Below are 23,552 nucleotides of genomic sequence, written 5' to 3' on the forward strand. Positions count from 1 at the left end.
TTTAGTTGGAGAGATAGGGGTATGGGGAAGGGCCTTTCAATCTTTCTGGTTCCTTAAATAGGGTGCTAGAATTTTCATTTCTGTTCGAATGATCCCTCTCCCGATCTTCTAGGACAACGGCTCCCAACCGATTTTGGGCCCTGTCCCACGTAGGCATTACTAAAATCCTGATGCCTCCTCGTGATATTTAAATTCGTTATTCAAAATTTCACGCGTATTTACTTGAAGGATGCTTAAAAGACCATTAACTAGGCATTTTTTTAATCCTCTAGGCACCTCCTCTAGGCATATTTTAAACTAATGAAAAATATTGTCTGTATATACCGCCTTTTATACAATGTATGATGTTACTGGTATAATTCCATGTTTTTGGTTGTTTTTTTTTTGCTCTCTAAATGTGTATAAGTGTGACGGCATTCATATGAAAAAATGTTTTCAATAATTAAGGCTCCAAAGTATGGTCAGCCCAAGGGTGCACTTTCTTCCCCTGTCCTATCAAATATTACCATACCCCACTGGTGGGGCCTGCATCCCATGTTGGGAATCACGGCTATGGGAATCGTTGGGAATCGATACGATCACCCTTGGGGGAAAGAAGAACTCCAGAAGAATTCAAGAACTGCTACTACTACTGCTAATAACCTACTGCAGCACCAAGCTGGCTAGCTCCTCCTCCGTCCCAATCATTTCAAAGCCTTACTCTTTACACCCTCCGAGGGTTTAACCCTCCGATATTTACCTTATATATTTACCTCCCATTCCTCTCAGGGACGACCTGATTTTCGTTTAGCCTAGACGTTTAGCCGACAAGGAAAATCCTTGGCTATCTGTCATCCTTCATACGCAGAACGTATACTAGCCATCTCAGACTTTCTCTCATCAATTATAACCCTAGAAGTTGGGTTCGAACCACATTTATCGTACAGCTTACTGTTTGAGATACGGTCTGTCAGTCGGGTACCCAAAACAGTCTGTAGCCAATCTCTCTGTAAAACATATAGCAAATTCTGCAAATCCTGGCCCTGTTACTATTTTTAACTCGGACAATTCCAGATTGACTATGCCCTTTCTGTTTATTAACATGCCAGTAAAATATTTCACTATTACGCCATCTGGTTGTTTTTTTCCAGTTTTCATATGAACTATCACTCAAAACAATTCTTGTACAGGCCTCTCTTCTTCTCTATTAAAAATAAATCCTTTTCAGTAATGAACCTCGCTTCGTTTCTAAATTTCATCCCTAAGACGCCATCAGCGACTTCACAAACTATTCTTTTAAAATAATTATATCGATCTTCTACATTGTCAAGTTTTAAACTCTCCGGTTTAGTACTCAACTGTTCCTGGAAAGTTATTGAGCGCTATTTTCATTTTAGACCGTCCGTCCCCGCCTGGTCCTGTGTCAGTCAAGGAAGTAACATCTAAATCAGTAAGATTAAGCTGGAATCCTCCAGAAGACGATGGTGGCTGCAAGATTAGCTCATACATTGTGGAGTATTATAGGGTGAGTTTTGGTTTTACACAACTCAGCGCAATTAAAATAATATTTTGGCAAGTCCATAAATTCTAGCCAGCGATAATGTCTTAATTTTAAATTTATTTTACAAACTTTGGAATAGCTACCGTCACATGCTTGTTAAATCACTTTAGTTTCAAGCTATATTATATTATATATAGTAGCGTTGGTCAACTGTTTGTAGATCTCTTATTCATTTTTAGCGCTGGGATCTTAGGGACACGAACTTGACCAAGCAATAGAATACATGAAGGATAAGAGCAAAGATGTAAGTCTCATTGCGGCAAAAAAAATTGGGGTGTTCGAGTATTTCTAGTGGCTGAGGATATCATAGTCGACACAGTGGAGCTTTTTTCTAGTTTCTATAACTATTCTGCACTTTTTATAGTTACTATAAAAGTAGTTCATTTAGTATTAGTTATGTTAAACGGACGATATAAATTATTAGTACTTTTCATGAAAGCATTACTGCGATGAATATTCCATTATCCTAATAAATAATTCAGAAACATACAAGCAACTCAGAATCAGCACAAAATTTTTTATGTTTAGAAGACATGAAACTTCTATGATTAAGAAAGTGTTCTTTCTTTAGGGGGGGCTCCGTTATGTTTACTCTCTGGAAACACAAGTTTGTTGGGCTGACAAACGTTTGGAATTTATACGCAGGATAGAGGGGTAAAAAAATCGACAAATATAGTTTGTTCAGTTCAGAAGGCGAAAAAAAACTAACAACAATAGGATATACCCTGCTACCATTATCAAAATACTCGACACTCAACTCTTTCCTTAACTACAGTAGACAAAGATTAAGAATCAAGAAAAAATAGTAATGGTAATCTAATTCAGGGTTACCTGATTTAAGGCCATTCAGAATTAATTCTCAAAATCTTTGAAAAAAAACAATCCATTTTCAAGAACCTCGTAATCAATTACATGACAACTATTGTAACTCCCTCATCTATCAGGTCACTAATTTGGCTCCTCTTTAAACCAGAGTAAACCCTGATAGTGACGTGCCAAATTATTAACATAAATGTTATTTTTTTACCTTGCACTCTGGTTATTAACGTCATTAATATATGTAGAGACACTAAGCAAATTGATAAAATTACCTCCGATACAATTATACATGAAAATATCTGGAAAAGTCAATATCAGCCACTGGAAGCATTTTCAACTGAGCGAAACCTCCTCATACGAGTGCGAATATTAACTCTAATAGCATTGTTCTAGAAGTTCACGGACCGGCTGAGTGATTGAGGCGAAAGTCCTCGAAAATAGTCTTCCTTTTTGCTCTTAGAAAGTTTTACTATAGATTTGCTCCTCATTTTCACAGCATATGATTTAATATATAATTTTTAATGCATAATTTAATATACAGTATTAAATTTGTGCTAATAAATATTCAATTTTTATATTTATGCTGTGTTCATTTTTTAGAGAGGATGGAATATATGGTTAAGAGGTGGAAGTTTCCGACAATTAGAAGGAACATTGTCAGATTTGCTTCCTGGATCCGAATACAAGTTTCGAGTAAAAGCAGAAAATCCATATGGAATAAGCGATCCTAGTAAGGAGTCTCCATGTATCACCTTACCTCAAGATAACACATTGTAAGTCCCTCCTAAAACTGTCCATTTAAAAAGGTTCATATTAAATGGTTTTAAAAGATGGCTCGTATAATGTAGTGTGACTATAACAGCGAAAATTTGTTTAAAACACCATTTTTGTAGCGGGAATATACCGAAATTGTAGGTATTAACACACAACTGGGGATATTGAGAAGGCAACATTATAAAACTCTGAAAATAGCTTAAAAATCTTAAGATACTTATTATATCATTCCTAAGAGCGCTTCACTTTACTTTTCCCTCAACTCCCCTAATGTGAAAATGTAAAGCTCAAATTATATATTTTCCATTCATTTTTCCACGTGTCGTTCTTATTTCAACTTAATACCCATATATTAAGTCAACGTTGATGAAATCAAGAAATGGAAAAACGCATGGAAAATATACGATTTGGGTTATATATTTGCATATTGAGGAGAGGGGGGTAAAGTGAAACGCTTTTAGGAATGATATAAGTTAGTACTTTAGGATTTTTAAAAGTTGTTTTTAGAATTTGATAGTGTTTTCTTCCCAATAGCCCCAGTTGTGCGTTGATACCAAGTTCTGATATTCCGAATATTCCTCTTTGAAACGTTGCTCTGATCTGAAGAATTTACGCAAATAGTGCAATTATACACAATCTGGTACTACCATCTCTTACAAGATACAACTGCACTCATGTCTTGTAAAGATTATTATTGGAAATACAATTCATCTTTTCGTTGAATGTTTTCTTTCCCATTTTCAGATGTTCATCGTCTTAAGCAATTGCTTTTTTCAATATTTAAAATTCCAACAGGCTGACCAACAGGTATGAATAGTTTCAGGACCATTGATCTCAAACAGGGATTTTGTGTGTTGTTATATATGTTAAATTGATTTGCACGTTTATATAATAAGTGCACCCAATTCCCAGCTTTCCCCTTCCGGGACTTACCCTTATTGATCCAGTCCTTGTTTTTTTTTATTCTTTTCTTTTTACATGCCCCACTTTAAGGTCCAATGTTTATCTCGTATACCTATCTAAGTTTCTTTTTTGAAAATATTAAGTGAGAAATTACTCTTTTTTGCTTCTATAACAGCAAGGTTTTAGTAAAATGAATTGGAGTGTCTTTTAGGAAGATCTATATCCTCCTTTCTCTAAGGTATTAAAATTCATGAAAGCATGTACCAAAACAGAAATTGTAATGCTATTCTTCTATTGCAACATACAAATTAGTTTTTCTCCTGTCTTGTTCCGGGATTTTGATCCAATACCATTTTTCAGGGTTTCTTGACTATTTTCGACATTTCCTTAAATTTGTTTTCGAAAAAATTTTACTATTCACAGTAATTTATGTTATGTTTACCTTTCCTGGATCAGATAGAAATTTCAATTGTTACCACTTGCCATTTTTTAACCCATTTTTTTAAAATTTTGATTACTAAAGGCCATGGTTCGTCCTTCACTAGGTTGTAGCTGCTACTGCAACCATGAGAGTGCTTATCTTATGGTATCGATATTATACGAAGCTACTGATTTACCAAACTACACGATTTGTCAAAGTTTATGCTGATTTTAGCTAGTTTAAATTAGAATTAAAAAAATTGTAAAAACTACAAATTCTATTTCTGTATTCAATGAGATAAGAGAAAAAAGCTACTGGCCACAGTCATCTGCAAAATATAATCGGATGTAATTTGCTCTTTACATTTGCTCTGAAGTTCTTTTTTCCAGAACTGACACTCAAATCACTCCTGAAGGTTTGGACTTCAGTGGAGATGAAACAACAATTGGAAGCTCTATTCTACCTTTAGATGGTGAAGAAACTAGCCAATCGGAGAATTTACCTATTAATAAGAATTTATCTGTTGGAATTAGAACGGAAGGAGGTACGCGGGTATCAGCTATTCTAATTGAGTCCTTGTGAAATTCAGTGTAAAAATTTTTCTGTGTAATTTTGCATCTGTAGTTCGTAGGCTTATTACAATCCACGTTTTTTATTTGATTTATTACACTACCTAAGAAAATAAAAATATGTCAAAAAATCATTTCAAAATAAAGCTCCAGGACCTTTACCAAAAAAGGGCTTTTACCTAAGGTCTTTTTTCAAGGACCTTTACCTAAAAAAGGTATGACGTGATGGACAAAATCCATCTGATAAAATTTTTTTGGCACCGATGATGTTGTTCTGCTGACCTTTTCTCTCGTTGGCTGCTCACGCAACGTTAATAGAGGGTAGTGAGCAGCTTCAAATGGCGATAATTCCTCATTAGACGTTTTTTTTTTGTTTTTTTCAAAATGCACTTTTAAATTTTCGGTTACTCTAGGCTGAACTTCGTTCTTTACTAGGCTGCAGCTTATCCTGCCACCATGATCTGAGACTTTTTTAAACAAAATTGAAAATCTTGAAAAGAACCAGTTTCTTTAGCTGGAGATAGATCATCCAAACACACAAAGTAATAAGAAAAAAGGTTACTTTCGTCTGAGATTTAATAAATTGCAGCAGGAGCTTGCTAAATAATACCTTATTTGTCTTGTTGATACTCTTTGAACCGGATACTACTATTATTATTGAATTTGTCTAGCTTTTTTTAGTTGAAAAACTATGCGAAATTCAAATATACATCAAATTTAAATCCAATGAAAATAAATTAAAATAGAACGAAATATAAAAAAAGCCCTCGAAAAGCCAAACTCTCAAAAATAAGTTAACAAACTTGGAATAACTTCCCCCTCCTCTCCATATTTCCTCGCCTTGTTCAGTAATAAAAAATTCTATAGAAATAACTCTTTTTGCAGTCTAAGACATTAATCTGAGCAGAAAGTCACCTTTCAATAACATAAAGAGAGTTACAGTTTTCCTTGAAATTCATATCTTTAATCACATGAGAAAATAGTAATGCTAGAACTATTCATACAAAATCATGGCTGTGTCAAGCAGCCTGAAATCAATAACCTCATGAAAACTTCCCTTCTATCCACCCTTTCTTATGCTTCTGCTTTGGCTACCTCTAGAGAACGTGGAAAGATTTTAATCTATCTTTTATATTCCCTTCAGACAAATCCAAGGCATCCAGCCTTTTTTGTGATACGCGAGCTATTTGGCTGAAATGTTCTTGGTATACGGTCTGCGTTTATCTTGAGCTTATTCCCAAACCACCCATGACACTCTTTTAAAATCTTTATTTTTGGTTAGGGCTGGACCACCCTCTTCATTAATAGACTGAAAACCACTTCGTCCGCACAGAGATAAGATAAGAGCTCACAAAAAGTTCATTTACAACGGAATGTTTTCATCAATATTCCCAAACAAAGCGCGTCTGCTATAAAATATTTGCATCAGAGGTAATCGAGAGTGTCTGATAAATTTAGGATATTGATTCCAATCGATACTTGGCCTACCCACTGGTCACCTTATCAGGTTTCTACTAGTTCTGCACAAGTTCATGTTTCTTGCCATGATCCTTCTTGGCATTATAACACACAATCCATAGGTTACTCCTTGGAGCGACATTCAATGAGCCACTTCGTTTTGCATTAAAATGAAACAGAATATTTTCATTTGTAATCTCTGACCACAATAATTCAACAAGTTTTTTCTGTTTCTGATTTTCTTATAAACAAAAAATGACAAGCTGTTTTTCTTAGACTAAATATAAGATTAACTTTAAAGTTAAGAAACCAGGTTTTTAGATAAGACTTTAGGTACATTCGGAACTGTGTGGGCCCTTCCCCAACTTTCTACTACATGATTTTATTGCTGAAAAAATAGCCAAAGATAAACAGTCTAGTTTAGAAACTCACCTTTTTATTATTTGAGTGTGGCTCTTGAAATCTCATTGCCTGTTTGCATAATTATTCAAATGTTTGTATGCAAATCGTTTTTTGACCAAAATATGTTATTAAAAGGTGAATTTTTTGAATTAGTAGAGAAATCAAATATTATCCACAAAGGTTTTCTCAGACTTTTAGTTTCCAAATTCGACCTTTCTTGGGGTGATTGTGGTTATTGTCTAAAAGTTTAATATTTGGACATAATGGTGTCACGGCTAATGACAAATTTCTACCACAGTCCAAAACTTTGTGAAGTTATCGTGCTTACTGTTAAAATGTTTTCTATTGGAATTTTTCAATAAGATCTTGCAACCGTTAGATGGTTGCATCTAACGCTGCAACCATCATTGGCTTCGATATTTAATGGATAATTTCCTTGAATTAAAAGTACAAGCATTCAGGTGGGCCTCATTTATACCAAATAAACTGTCGCAGAAGACAAATGAAGCTTTATACAGTCATGATGTATCTATGCCCTAAGCCTGTGCTTTTCGATACCACAGACGAATAACTTTTGTTTTAAATCTAAATTTTCTTTTTATAGTTTCTTCTTTGCCTCTTATGCGATTAGTTGATAAGTTTGGAGCTATTATTGTCCATTCTAGATTTTTATTGTATTTTGAAGTTTTTGTTGAATATGAATCCTTTTTAAGGAATTTAGTCTGTTCTAAGAAGCCACTAACATTCCTTATGTTTAACTCAATGAATTTCTGTAATTTTGTTTCTTAGTTTTTTGTGATGCGTGAAATGATTTCAAAATAAATCTAATTAAATGTGCCATTGTTTTGCATTAGGGAACATTTATATTCGTCGATTTACCTATTTTATTTTACTTTTGCACTATTCTTTGCTTGTGTTATTTGACTTTTCAGTTGTTTGAAATTCTAGAAGAGAAAAAAAATGTAATATGTTTATATACTTTCACATTGAGATCTTGGGGAAACTATAAGGCAAATAAAACAGGATGAGGATCATTCCTCTCTAGGGTAAAAAAAACAAAGTCTTAGGGCTTAGGAAATATAGGCCGAAAGTCTTAATTTTTGGAGTTTTGACCCCCTCCATCTTTTGGGAAACTGTTCGATATCTAATTTTGACCATGCCAAACTATGCTATAACGACTTGAAATGGACTACTCCTAAATTTTCGATAAGATAAAACTAGAAATTTTTCTTTGATAAACTACGATTTGACGCAAATTTATTCTTAAAAAAAGCTTAAAAAAATAAAAAAACTTAATGATTCTCTAAAAATAAATTTCTAAGCAGATAGGAGATAAAAAAAACTATTAAGCAGGGATAGGAGTAATTCCTATCCCTGCTTAGTAAGCTCTTCTAAGCAAGGAAGCGACCCCAGGTTTAATGACCCCAGAGTCAGAATTAACCTGTCTTTGTAAAAAAAATACATGAACAATGAATGAATAAAGAATTTGATTTTTCTCTTGGCTACGGGTACCCCCACCCGGCCAAGACCCTGCTTCTGAGCTTCACTTATATTTCTTGCATTTACACTTTTTTCCTTGTCTTTGCATTTCTGAATGGCTGAATTTGTCCTTCTCTTTGCTTTACTTCTCTTTTCTTCTTTTCAGACCTGAGTGAACTTTTTTCTGACTCTGAACTTGCCCATGCTGCTCCCCCGATTCCATCTCAAGTTTGGTCTGCCCCTGATTTTGGTTCGCCTGACGATTCATTTGCACCCTCACCAAAACTACGATATGTTTTTAGTGATACCGATTTTTTACCGCCCTTTATGTCCCCTATGAAAGGTGCCCGTCCAAATTCTTCTTCGAAATTCTTCCTAGAGTCTGAAGATCTTTTATCAGGAATCGGATCAAGCTCAGAAGAATTCACTCAAGATGATATTTCCCAGGAAAGCGTCTCTATTACAGAGACATCTAACGAAGCACTGACTTGCTTAGCTGATCCTCCTGAGCTGGTTCTACCCCAAACTGATCCAGATGAAGAGCTTTCAATTGATGGTGATAGTGATGAAGAAAAGAGTATTAAAAGTGTAGCAACAACTGCATATACGCAAGGGTCTCGTTATGGTGGACTTTTATTACCTAGATCTCCGGCAAGAATGTTTGTACATGATCATTTCGTAACATCTGGTTTGGATGCCAGCTCAAGATTCGTCGGCAATCCATCTAGTAGAGCGAGTGAAGTAGACTTTAGTGATCTACAAGAAGAATTAGAAGGTGAAAGTAATTTTTCACAAAGTTATATAAACCCACTTTATGAGGCTGTGTCTTTCCAAAGTCTTGATAGCTCTAATTATAATGATGCAGTGAAAGAACAGGCTATACCTATAATACCAGAAGGGATGTCTTTGGACAATTTAGCCGAACAATTTCAGAATGCATATGATAGCAGAGAAGCCGCTCCAATTGCACCACAGCGAAGGAAATCAGGTGGGAAGAATAAGGAAGTCGCTGAAATTCCGACATTATGCTTAAAAGAAGAAGAAGAACACGTGGAAGCTCTGTTTCCTATTTCTTCAGAATATGCTGCAGAATCAGTTAGAAAGGACCAAAGTTATCCACTTGAAGGATTTATTTTAGAATCCACTGAGCCATCTTTAGGCTGTACAGATACCCAAGAATATAGTGAAAACAAGACATTACCAACTGACGAAAACACTGTTTTGACATCCAGCAGTAACATGAACCCTGAAACAAATAAAAATGCTTCTCCATCATCTGAAAAAGAAACTATCCAAACTGTAGATGTTCTCAGTGTGACTCAGACCTCTAACTTAGTTGACAACAGCTTGTTAGAGAATATAGAAAAAATTCAAGGAGTTGGTTCTAATACCAATGACACTTCATTAAATTTGGCATTTCAAGAAACCGAACATCTATCTGGAGCATGTGCAAATTTTGTGTCAGGAAATGAAGTTTCTGTACAAAATAATTACGTCATAATATCTAGCTGTCCTGAAGAATTCACACAAAATTCTAAAAAAGCTGAAATGTCAGATAAGCCATTGTCTGCGGCACAAAAGTCCATGGATATAGTAACGAATATACCTGTAAATGAGGCCATGTCTATTGGTGAGGATACTAAAAATATTACTGATCTTGAACTTGAGGCCAACAAAATTTCAATTCAAACGAAAATAGACGATACCAGTTCTAAGGATGGAAATTCTTGTCAAAGATTTTCTTCTGATTCTGATGAAATCGAAGAAAATTCTGAAGACATCTCTATTTTGATTGAAGATGAATTTGAATCTGCATATCGACAGGACATGTTAAGTACAGCCTATAGTCCTGAACTAGGTCAAGAGTTACCTATTATAGAAAATATTTTATTAGAAAACTCTAGTCCTGTCGCCAAGATAACATTGCAAAGTCCCGAAAATACTTTTTTGACACCGTCAGATTTGTCACCAGATCATCCAGATAGTGGTGTTTGTGAAGCGATCCATCAGGAGTCAATAATTCAACACAGTGAACCTGGGAGGAGACAGGATAATTCTAGTGGAGGATATGATTCACCTTATTCTGTAATTATTTCCCCTGGTCCAATTGAAGACTGGGAGGTTGACGTTGTTTTAAAAGAAGGTAAGCTTTCTGAAATATTTTCCAGCATTATTAGTAGCCTCAAATTAGAATTAGTCACAAAGTAATCTCTAGTCACATGATCTTTTTCTCTTTATTTTGCCTACTTTTATGCTCTTCCAATTCTATTAAGTGTTTCATTTTCTCCCCTCCGCCTATTTCCCCTTCTCTCTTTTTTCTGTCTTTGTCTCTCTCCCTCTGTATCTCTTCGTCAGTCCTCATTATCAGTTATTGTCAAAGGAATCTCTAGAAACGTAAATAAAACTTAATATTTGTGCCAAAAAATCTCTTTAAAAGAGCCTAAAAAGAAAATATAGTCGATATTATCTATAGATAATTTAAATATAGACGTTCACTTTAAACAAAGAGACAATTTAGCTACTCCTGCTTTCATATAAACCAAAAGATCCACGCATAATTTGAATTCATTTTTGACTCTGATTTGGTAGAATTGTGAGGGTTGGGATATGTTTCGAGTCATGAAAACAACTTTCGTAGCCAATGCTCTAACGGTACATTAAATTTGTATTGCTATTGATAAAGCACGCTCCCTGGCAAACAGTTCGAAGTAACGAACTGTAGTAAGGAGCGACCCGGCTTAATAGTAACCGAAACTCTAAAAACCGGAATTTTTGTAACAATAGCTATATCAAAAGAATCACATTCTAATACTAATTTTAAATATATAAGTTTAATCAAGTTTAGACTTACCCATCAAAAGTTACGAGCCTGAGAAATATGCCTTATTTTAGAAAATAGGGGGAAACACCCCTTAAAAGTCATAGAATATTAAGGAACATCACACCATTAGATTTAGCGTATCAGAGAATCCTACAGTAGAAGTTTCAAGCTCTTATCTACAAAAATGGGGATTTGTATTTTTTGCCACAAGACAGATCACGGATGCGAGTTTATTTCTTTTGTTTTTTTCCCAGGGGTGATCATATCGACCCAGTAGTCCTAGAATGTCGCAAGAGGGCTCATTCTAACGGAAATGAAAAGTTCTAGTGCCCTATTTAAGTAAACAGAAAGTTGCAGGGCACCGAGGCCTCCTCCCTCGCTCATTTTTTCTCAAAGTCGTCGGACCAAAATTCTGAGATAGCCATTTCATTCAGCATAGTCGAAAAACCTGTCAACTATGTTTTTGGGGACGACTTACACCCCCAGAGTCCCCGTGGGAGGGGCTACAAGTTACAAACTTTGACCAGTGTTTACATATTGTAATGGTTATTGGGAAGTGTAGAGACGCCTTCAGGGGGATTATTTTGTTGTTTTTTTTTTTTTGGGGGGGGGGGGTAATGCGGGCAGAACTTTCCGTGGAGGAATTTGTCATGGTGGAAGAAAATTTCCATGAAGGGGGAGCAGGATTTCTTAGCATTTTTTTTTAAACAATGAAAAAATTAATATGAAAAAGTTTTTTCAACTGAAAGTAAGGAGCAGCATTAAAACTTAAAACGAACAGAAGTTATTACGCATATGAGGGGTTCACCTCCTCCTAATACCTTGCTCTTTATGCTGAAGTACTTTAATTAGTTTCAACTATTTATTCTACGGCCTTTGTGATTCAGGGGTCATTCTTAAGGAATTGGGACAAAATTTAAACGTTAGTGTAAAGAGCGAGGTATTAGCGAGGGGGTGAACGCCCTCATATACGTAATAAAAACATACGAATATAGAAGTTCGTTTACTTGATTTAATTCGTAAGTTGCGTATATTTTTACTAATAAACACATTTGTAAAAAACTAAAAGTTCTAGTTGCCTTTTTAAATAACAAAAAAATTGGAGGGTAACTAGAACTACTCCTCCATTCCTTTTTTCCCAAAATTGTCCAATCAAACCAATGAGAGAGCCATTTAGCCAAAAACATAGATTAATGTGCAAATTTCGTTTTAATTATTCATATGCGGAGAGCCAAAATAAAAACATGCATTAGTTCAAAAATGTTCAGAAATTAAATAAAAAAAGCAAGTTTTTTTAACTGAAAGTAAGGAGCGACGTTAAAACTTAAAACGAACAGAAATTACTTCGTAAGTGAAAGGGGGCTGTTCCCTTCTCAACGCCCCGCTCTTTACGCTAAAGTTTTTTTTACTGTTTTGAAAAATAGAGGTGAGAGAAAGAGTCAAACTTTAGCGCAAAGAGCGGGGCGTTGTGGAGGGAGCTTATATAGGCTTCTTACATTTATAAGCGTATAAGTGTGCCTTGACAACGCAATCTTAAGGTGGCACGTCGCTTCAAAAAGGGGACATTTTGTGTCATTTCTCGATTGGATAGGCTTTGAAGCATAAGCAGTGTGCCATTGGAGTCTTAATGGTCAAAAATTAATGTCTGGAAGATTGAAAGCCCTTCATCAATGACCCTCCTCTTATTCCCTTAAGTAAGTGAAAATTGAAAAAATAGTCTCACTAAAAAAATGTTTTCAGTCAAATTCAAAGCTTTTTCAGGAACAACAATAAATATTATCCAAGCAGTAAAAGTAAATTACAAGAACCTATTTTTAGTAAGTTTAGAAAGAGCTTTAAGCACTGATGTGTTTATTGTCTTTCTTCAGCGCCAGCGGGGTGCTCAGGCTTCGTAGGAGCGTCAAATTTGTAAACAAGAAAAATTTTCGCAATTAGGGGTTTACTCCTCTAGCCCCGTCAAAGCGTGAATACTCACAGGTCTGTTGTTTTGGGGAAGGGATTTTCTTATTTTAACCTTGTACTCTTCATAATCATATTGTTTTGAATTTCAAGTTATCCTAAATGTTGAAGTTCAAAACAAAATAACAAAGTATTCTTTCATTCATTGCAGCATTGTGGCAGAACGATAGCAATAACACGATTTTTCATAGATTATAGTTACTATACATCTAATATTCTTTTAATGGCCTTCAGTTTTCTAAAATGTCTATATATTTCATATAGGACAATATTTCATAAATGATTTTTTTATATCTACAACTCATCAAAGATACCGGGAAAAATGTGCCCATCTGTAACAAAAATTGCACTTTTTTTTGTAGGAAAGTTCGAAGGACGTGCGAAATAAAATTTACATTGAATGCCCTATTTTAGCGGAGATTCATGTTGAAATCTTTAATTTCTTTGTCTTTACCTGGATAAAGATCTTTTCGTGAAGATCATTGTACATATTAAAAGAAAAAAAGAAAAAGAACGTAAAATTAATTCTATAAAATGTAATGTTTTCCAGTTGAAGCGAAAAGCGAAGTCGAAACCCGAAACAGACAAAAATTATTGCTTTATATTTTGCACAAAATATATGTGCAAAACTGGCTGAAATATTCTGACTCGTGATATTACCCTATGTTTGTATAGCGCTTTTCTAAAAACTGAACTTGCTTGAGTTTTTTTTAATTCGAATTTTACACTAAATTTTATTGATTTCCTGACCGGTGAAAAACCAATGAGAGCCCTATAAATTCAGCTTTCATTTCCCACACTTCCCACACTTAAACACTGCCCCTAGTCCTGTTTTGTTGCGTAGGTTTTGTTTTCAATAAAGCGCTTTTTTCAGAATCTTGCAAATATATATATATATATATATATATATATATATATATATATATATATATATATATATATATATATATATATATATATATATATATATATATATATATATATATATATATATATATATATATATATATATATATATATATATTTTATAAATATATATATATATATATATATATATATATATATATATATATATATATATATATATATATATATATATATATATATATATATATATATATATATATATTATATATATTATATATATAAACGATTTGAACGTAAAAGAAAATTGAAAAAATGCATCAAAATTTGTTTTAATGCATTTTTGTTACGTTTCTACGAGACGGACAAAATTAATAACGTTCTTAACGACAAAATTAAAATTAAACGAAAAAATTGCTGACTGTCTTAAATGGACAAATAAGGAACTACCCTCCTCTAATAAACAATTTGAACGTTCTTGTTTGAACGCAAAGAAAAAATGGAAAAATGCATCAAAAATTTGTTTTCATGCATTTTTGTTACGTTTCTGCGAGACCGACAAAATTAATAACGTTCTTAACGACAAAATCAAAATTAAACGACAAAAGTCCTGGTGGTCTTAAATGAGCAAAGAAGCAACTACCCTCCTCTAATAAACAATTTGAGCGTTCCTTTTGAACGTAAAAGAAAATTGAAAAATGCATTAAAAATGTGTTTATATGCATTTTTGTTAAGTTTCTACGATACGATACGGACAAAATTAAAAGACGGGGGGAGGGTCAAACCACTCCCAGGATATGGCCTTGCTTCCAAGAAAATGTATTTCAGCATTAGTGTTTATAGATTCCACGCATTTAATTAGTCTTGACTGCCTAACCTAAATTAATTTATGAATTTATAGGGTTTTCTTCATAATTGAAGAGCTTCTTGTTCAGTTAGGTTCTGTAAGTAATTTTTTTCATTTTTTTTTTTGTAAACATTTCATATGTGTCTCTATTTCACTACTGGCAACGCTAAAAAAAGTAATTACGAACTATTTTTGATGCATACTCTTTTGAAACTTGAAAAGCATCTTATCTTCTTCTATTCTATCTCTTCAATTTGTATTTCTCGTGAAAAATTGTCCTTTTTTAGTTTATTTCACAAGTAATTTAATAAAAAAAAACAAAATCAACAATTTTCGTCCTTGATGCTTTTCAAAAGCTCTCAGTTTCAGTTCAGTTCATTCGGGTTTATTAAAAAAAATTATAACAGTCATAACATACTTAATCTCTCATCTCTATGCAAAAACTGCATGCTGAGTCCCATATCACCTCAAAAATAAATACGCACTATGGCTCTCCCTCCACTTCTCGATACAACCATGGCCCCTACCAAAAAAAAACATCCTTACAAGTCCCCACCTCTTCATCCAGGAGCAAACCACTCCAACCCCCACAAAAAAACTCAATAATAGCTAAAATCACTTTTCTAATTAGATTCTTTATTCAAATTAAACTAATTCAAAACAAGATAATTTTTTATTCTCTTTTTGAAAGAACCAAGGGAGCTCCTACCTCTCGGTTCATGCGGTAGGGTATTGTAAGCCTTAGCACAGAAAAAATAACTGGTATTTCCATGTTTTATGGTACACAATCGAGAATTTGGGTCGCAAAGATGAAACAATAACCGGTTTTCACGGTCTTTATACCAGACAATTAGCTTCGACTCTGTGGAAAACTGCAGTTTAGCTATATTTTAACATTTAGTTGGTATTTTGGTTAGGTATTTAATATAATGCGTTCGGTGCAGCACCCCTACCATAATTCTTAGTTGTAGTTTTCATAATCTTTTTACTAAAGTATTGTATTTTAATCATATTTTGTTTGCTTTAACTATTATTCACCAAACTTCACTTCTCGAGTGTGTACCACATAATACGGAGGTATTAAATGACTTCTCTTTTTTCTTTTCTTTCACTTAGTTCTCTTAGGAACTTTATCACACCCTTTTGACATGTCATTGCTTTTTTCTTCTTTTTTATTTCTACGATTGTCGAGTTTGACATCATTTGTAAGTCCTCCTTCCTTGCCTGCCAGGTGGTTTCATAGTCTATTTTTACAATTCGAGCCGCAATGCACACAATTTGTCCTGTTATTGTGCTTACATTTAGGCAAATGTCCAGACATAACTCCCGAAGGAATTAAATAGACTAAATGAAATTGTTGAGACGTTGAAAACCTACTGAAAAGTTAAAAAATGTAATGAGAATTTCAAAAAAAAATAAGGAGAAGATTAAAAAAAGAAGACATAGAAGAGCCTCTTTGCATGTTTTGATAATAAAAAGTTTGAATAAATAAAAAGGTGACTATGTAAAAAAAGATTAAGCGTAAAAGCGCGATTAAATAAAAAAAATAAAACTTAGAACAAATAGAAATTATTCAATATATGAGGAAGGTGACCCCTCTTCAACCGCCTGCTCTTTACATAAAAGCTTGAATTTTTTCAACCCCCCAGCTATCGGATATCCACGGGCAATCGTTCATTTACGAGCCCAAATCGGAATTCCCAACACAAATTTCGTATTGTTTTGAAAACACTACAAATAATTTTTCATCGTTCTCCATAAATAGCCTCCAAAACAACAACAGCTGCTCAAAGACGGGGGCCATTTAATTGGAATAAAAAGCTTTTTTAAGCATTATAAAAATTTAGCATAAGCAGCGAGGGTTGAGAAGGGGGAACCCCTCTCATATATGAAATAATTTCTGTTCGTTTTAAGTTATAACGTTGCTTCTTACTTTCAAATAAAAAGACTTATTTTTTTATTTAATTTATGATCGTTTTCAAGTCATACCCATACATAAGCAAGATATGTTATGGGCCACCGCCCCCAGAAACGCCCCGCACTCCTATATTGTTTTGTGTTTTCAGTAAATCGATAGTTTTTTATAATCCTATAAACGTGGGGAAATCATTTTTTTATCCTTCTCCATCATCCATCTCCTTTTCCACAAAAATTTTTTTTATACATCTTTAATAAATACATTTTTTCTATAAATTTTACACGTCATTACATACACATTATTGAAGCGTAACAACGAGAAAATGTTTTGCGCATTATTTAGTCAATTAATGCAAAAAAGAAATATCCAAACATATCATTAATTGCATAATGGTGAATTAAAAGCCAATTGCGTAAATCTTCGCAAATAGTTGGAACATTTGTAAAACATTCACAAAAAGGCTAACTTGGCACTATTACACGAATCGTGGCTGTTTATAGCCAGTAAATAGTGGCTATTTAGTGGCTAAAAATAAAGAAAAAAAGATATTTTTATGCTTGTAAGGTAAAGAAGAGGGCACTGAAATTCCCAATCCCTTCCGGTTGCGCTGATCTCCGTTTCAGGACACTTCAACCAGGAAGTGCAATGGGGGTCAGCCATTTTGTGCTTATGCACACCCTTCCTGTTTACTTTCTCCAGAATTCTCTAGTTACCCATTCATAGATGGAACGACTCTAACTGGGGTTACAGAGTCATGCCACTGACTCACAATCAAGCCAAATAACCGTAACCGAACCCCTATCCTCACGACAAAACGTCTCAAATCTAGGATGATAATTGCCTGGCTAGGACGGAGAATTCCTTGCTTCCAAAATCTTCCAAAATTCTCCGAAACTTTCCCCCAAAATCAAAGTAACAGACGGTGCCTTGACTGTAACTCTTGTTAGGATAGTTAACTGCAAAAAAATGAAGTTTGTGAAGTACAATTAAATGGCTTAAAACCTCTTTAATATTATCTTATGATCCATGATATCAAGAATAGCAATTAACTATGCTCAAGGATGGTCAGCTGTTGATAAAAATAATAGTTAGTGAATTATGCTTTAAAATTATATACCAATAATAAGCTATGCCACTTTGCTTCATAAGAATGCAATTTTAATAGTCCTATAGAGGATAACCTTTATTTCCTCAGCTTTTCTGAAGATGGGGTAAAACTAGCCTGAGTTATGTCGTTGGATATGTTCTTATACCTGTCTCAATTCTCCTCACTGCAGTCATCGTTTATTCAATGTTTTCGAACAAGTGAAGTTTACGTAAGTAAGATGCCAAATTTTCCCGACGTGTTCCAGAATAGCGCCATGAGATCCAGTATCCCGAGAAATCCTCTCCTGTCTTCTAGCCAGTTTCTTCAAGTCTTTGTGTCCGTTTTTCTTGGATTTTACCCCAATTTTTAAGTGATATTTTTGAATGATTGATTGATATATTGAGATTTTACGACACATACTATGCTCCAAGTGAAATTCCAGACTGCTTGACTACTGTACGTATGTTTTGCCAATTTGCCAGTTATCCGCAAGAATAGATTAAATCACATCAAAAAGATCAATATGAATAAATAACATTAGACAAATAAATGTATACGATATTTGCTATGCGCTTTGTGTACAGGGATTTTCATACTGTTTGCATAAATACGCCTGATGTACTTTTTGAGTAGAGAATTTTCACCTTTTTATATGGCGTTATGATTTTTTTTGGGAGGACAGCCTTCAATAGTGTTGCTCATAAAAAAATAACATTAAATCAACAGTTGGCATTATTTTACCCTGAAGTATTAGTTTTGGGTCAACGAATAAAATTAATTATATATATATATATATATATATATATATATATATATATATATATATATATATATATATATATATATATATATATATATATATATATATATATATATATATATATATATATATATATATATATATATATGTATATGGATGTTCAATTAACGGTATAGTTAATCACGAATTTAGTCATCTAACTCACTTCCAGAATTATTACATTCCTTTTTCAGTAAATCCTCTGCATTTGATATTTAACAATATTTTTCAGATTTTAAAATACTATCGTTATTTTACATGTGAAAAAATTTTCCTGCTGGGGAATTTTCTGTCTGCAGAATTTTTTCGTAGGGAAAATTTTCCACGGAACATATTTCAAATATCTTTAAAGTAAAAATGTGGTCGGTATATATAGGCCTACGGGGGGGATTTTCCGCAGGTATATTTCTGGGTCATTTTCCCCGTGGGTAATTTTTTTAGGAGGATTTTTCGCAGGAAATTTTCCAGGGAAAATTTCTTTAAATTTCTCTTTTTAACATTGCAGCAACATGCGACGGGAAGCTAGTATATATATATATATATATATATATATATATATATATATATATATATATATATATATATATATATATATATATATATATATTTATTTATTCTTAAATGGGCATATAAAATAAAATAAAAAATCATCCTTCTTGAAGCAAAAGCTGGTTAGGGAGCCCATTGATTGATCAACTAAGCAAACACCGCGTTTAATTATTAATGTGGTGTTAATCTAGCGCATTAAACAAAAATAAAGAACCGTGTCAAGCTAAACTGTAAATACAACCTTTTTGACCAAATAATAATATAAAGCGAGCGTAATCGTAGGCCCTGGTACAAATTTACATCTTTAACATTTACCGGTCAACTGAAAAATAAACCTTCATTAAAAAAAACAAAACAACAACATAAAAACAACTAGCCAACAGGTTCCACCTCCAGCAAAGAATTCGAATATGGATAAAAAATTCGTATATAACAAAAATCCAACTTAGGCTCTTATAAGGTTATTATTAGTGTAAAGCAGATAAATTGAACCAAATTTAAAACCTACATTAATTCAAAAAAGTTTAAGAAATTAAACTATAAATAAGCTTTTTAACTGAAAGTAAGGAGCGACTTTAAAATTTCAAACGAACAGAACTTATGCTGTATATGAAAAGGGCTGTCCCCCCTCAACGACCCACTCTTTACGCTAAAGTTTTTATTGTCTTAAAAAGTAGAGTTGTGACAGAGTCAAACTTTAGCGTAAAGAGCGGGGCGTTGAGGAGAGGACAGCCCCTTTCATATACAGAATAATTTCTGTCCGTTTTAAGTTTTAATGTCGCTCCGTACTTTTAGTTAAAATACTTTGTTTTTTTATTGAATTAATTAAATAGCGTACATAATTTATATTAAAATAGATGAACACAGCTTCTCCGCAAGAATTTGGGGGCGAATTTTAAATTTAAAAAGAAAATCAACTGAATTTATGTACTGTGGTGTATTTGATTGGCTCAGTCGACAACAGATATGCGGGAGCAATATTCGAAAAACCAAATCCGAATAGAAATTACAATAAATAACCGAGTCAAACTCAAAACGAGCAAAAATTAGCATAAGTAGGGCTCAAATCCCCTATGCGTTCCCAAGGTATAATTTGTACTTGACTAAAATAAAATAAAAATGAATGTGCATTTTCAGTTTAATATAAATATGCTGATATTTATTCCTTAAAAGGTTAATAATATTTTATTTATTAAAGTTATAAAAGGGGAAACATTTAAAATTTATCTTTTTCAGTAAAGTGCAAATTATGTTCTGGCCTCTCAGACTGCCTTTCCATATCAAACAAACACAAATTAAAAACAATAGGGAATTTTTCAAGACAGTAGAATTCAATTTAGTGAATATTTCGGCTCTATGTCCAAGGGCTGTCTTCAGCACAATATATATATATATATATATATATATATATATATATATATATATATATATATATATATATATATATATATATATATATATATACATATATATATATATATATATATATATATATATATATATATATATATATATATATATATAAACTTACATGAAAATGCGGAAATTACAACTGAAACTGTTTTTTTTTTGTTTTTTTTTAAACAGTCCTTGCGTCCTTACTTCAACGAAATTCAACCAGGAATCTGTCCTGGTTGAGGGCTATTTTAATTTTTTATTTATTTTTAAACTGAAATATTTTTAGTTTTAATTTTTGTATTTTAATGTAAGTATATATATATATATATATATATATATATATATATATATATATATATATATATATATATATATATATATATATATATATAGAATATATGAATATATATATATATATATATATATATATATATATATATATATATATATATATATATATATATATATATATATATATATATATATATATATGATGTTGTGCGGAAGAAAGCCCTTGGACATAGGGCCGAAATATTCATTGAATTGAATTCCATTCTCTTGAGAAATTTTCCCTATTGTTTCTGAGTTGTGTTTGCCTGATACACCCTCTTCACAACCTATTCGGGCTTACTGTTTTTCGATTTGACGATACAGTTACAATATTGCCCAAAATTTTCGCCTCAATACCGTTAGGCTTATTAGTAGTAGTAACTCCAGTAGTTGTAGCAGTAGCAGTAGAAGTAGAGTTGATAGTAATAATTTTAGCTTTAATAGCAGTAGTAGTAGTTGTAGCACTAATAATAAAAGTGGCAGTAGTTGTTGTTGTTGAAGCAGAAGCAGTAGTATTATAATGCGAATATTGTCTTTTGGTTAGTAAAACTACTCAACTTCATACAATTAGCCATTGCTATGATATTTTCGATATGCTTTTTTGATAACCTGTATATTCATATACTGTTTGAAATTTTGATTTTAATGCTCTTAACCTTGCAAGGAAAAGCATATGCAATAGCTGCGAGAGTAAATGTTGCAATACTAGTAGTATTAGTAGTAGTGTGTACATAGTGCCTTTTGGTCAATTGATTTTACCCTTGAAGCGTTATCTGAGAGTTCCAACTTAATACATAAATCAATTCTTAAGGTTTCAATAATTAGTTTCAATTTGCCATCAGTGTTCTCTCAGATTTTACTTTCATATACTTAGCCTTAATAGTACTATTATCACAGTTGTTTCGGTGGTATTAAAAGTAGTTGCAATGTTAGTGTTGTATTAGTAGTAGTAGTAGCAGTAGTAGCAGCAGTATCCAGAGCGATAGTTGCATGTGCATATTGCCTTTCGGTCAGTTGAACAGCGCTTTCATGCTGCCCTGGAAGTTTCACCTTTAGTACAGGAAAATGAGCTCCAAAAAGAGGTCGACCCGAAACAAATTGCAACAGAAATGATTTTTACACCATCTTGTAGAGAAAAAAAAAACCGAACAACATATCCATTTTTGCATATTTTGAGTCGACGAAAAATAACCTTTTTTCAGCTTTTAATGCTATTTTTTTTCCGTTATTCGAATAAAAATCGCAATTTTCGTGGACATCGGTTTTTCTTGAACTGAAGTATGATTCTAACCCAAAATAACATGGCGAGACCGAAAACGAAGTCGGATTTAGCGTAAGAAGCACCATAAAAAAAAGTAACTGTATTTTTTCGACTTTTTTCGCCTAAAAAATACAATTTTCGTTGTAGCCCGATTTTCTTGAATGAAAGTGTGGTTCTGACGTAGAATCACGAGCTGAGACCGAAAATAGAATCAAATAGGTTGTTCACTGAACCAGAAAAAAATCGTAATCATTAATGAATGATCTACATTTTTTTAGAAAATAATTAGGGAAAGTGAATTACAAACCGAACTGGTTTTCAGTGGTCAGTATCGTAAATCACACTTAAAACACTCTTCGTATACTATTTAGGGTCAACCCATAGTGTCTAATCTTCACAGTCTATTAAATAGAATCAATCTTATAAAAAATACAAAATAGAGAATCAGATTCCGACTAGTTTCACAAATTCTTCATTTGGAATGGATTAACGACTAGGTTTCTAGGTTCTCTTCATCATTGTTGCTGTCAATTTTTGGGGAGTTGGAACACATTGTTCCCTTGCAAGTTCTGCATGCTGAAGTACAAACTAAGCCGTTTTTAAAGCAGCTACACCTCGCTGAACTACACTGTACACGACAGGAGCACTTGACAATCTTTAGGAGCATACGCGGGGCTGGTGGGAGGTCAGTTGTTAATGGGTACAAGAAGTCATCTTTATTCTTCCATCCCCATTCCTCGACTTTCAGTTCCGGATCAGGCTCCCCGGTGCATACCTGAACTTGATAAAAAACTCTATAGCTATGAAATTTGGCTGCATCAGAAGTTGGTGGCAGATGTTCTGGGTGAACAAAAGAGTTTGCCGTTGTCACTTTCTTTTCAAAAACTTCTCTGCGGAGTTTGTTCAAGTTCCCTCCTTTTGACGAACCGTATATGATCAGCTGGGCGTCTTCACCAGCGGTCTTGATTTCCTCCTTCGAAGCGGACTTCTGCATGAACACTGCAGCTGATTTTCGGAAATCATTGTCTTCTATCAGCCTCTTCAGTGCAAGACCTTTTCCCACACCGTGGATTCGCGAAGTAGAGTCACAGCCTAACAGGGCGTGAGCAAAAAGGATCAGATGACAAGTATCTTGTCCCAGCTTCTCTTTCAGGGTGTGTATGTCCCATATTCGGGGAGCTTTATTCGACTTTGGCTCAGGTGCGAAGAATAGTTTTTTGCTTGACAAGTCACAGTGGTAGCATAAGAGAACCAATAGATCGGTATCGTCCCCAACTACGGCAGTTTCGTGATACCGTGAAGAGGCAACAGCAGCTTCCACAATCGGGACATCTGCGTCACCTGATGCCTGGGA

The 23,552-nt window shown here is 33.5% G+C and overlaps 1 protein-coding gene across 1 annotated transcript in view; it reads left to right on the plus strand.

Annotated features, from left to right (window-relative positions):
• The window catches only part of LOC136028528 (titin-like), a 524,102-nt gene that overhangs the window by 51,504 nt on the left and 449,046 nt on the right, over positions 1–23,552 (plus strand). The window contains exons 8-11 of the mRNA XM_065706373.1: positions 1,377–1,504; positions 2,960–3,132; positions 4,847–5,001; positions 8,532–10,508. Of these exons, the coding sequence (XP_065562445.1) occupies positions 1,377–1,504; positions 2,960–3,132; positions 4,847–5,001; positions 8,532–10,508 (2,433 nt within the window). The remainder of the gene's footprint in view (positions 1–1,376; positions 1,505–2,959; positions 3,133–4,846; positions 5,002–8,531; positions 10,509–23,552) is intronic.

The sequence above is a fragment of the Artemia franciscana genome, chromosome 6 (genome assembly GCF_032884065.1).
Source record: "Artemia franciscana chromosome 6, ASM3288406v1, whole genome shotgun sequence".
Lineage (NCBI taxonomy): Eukaryota > Metazoa > Arthropoda > Branchiopoda > Anostraca > Artemiidae > Artemia > Artemia franciscana.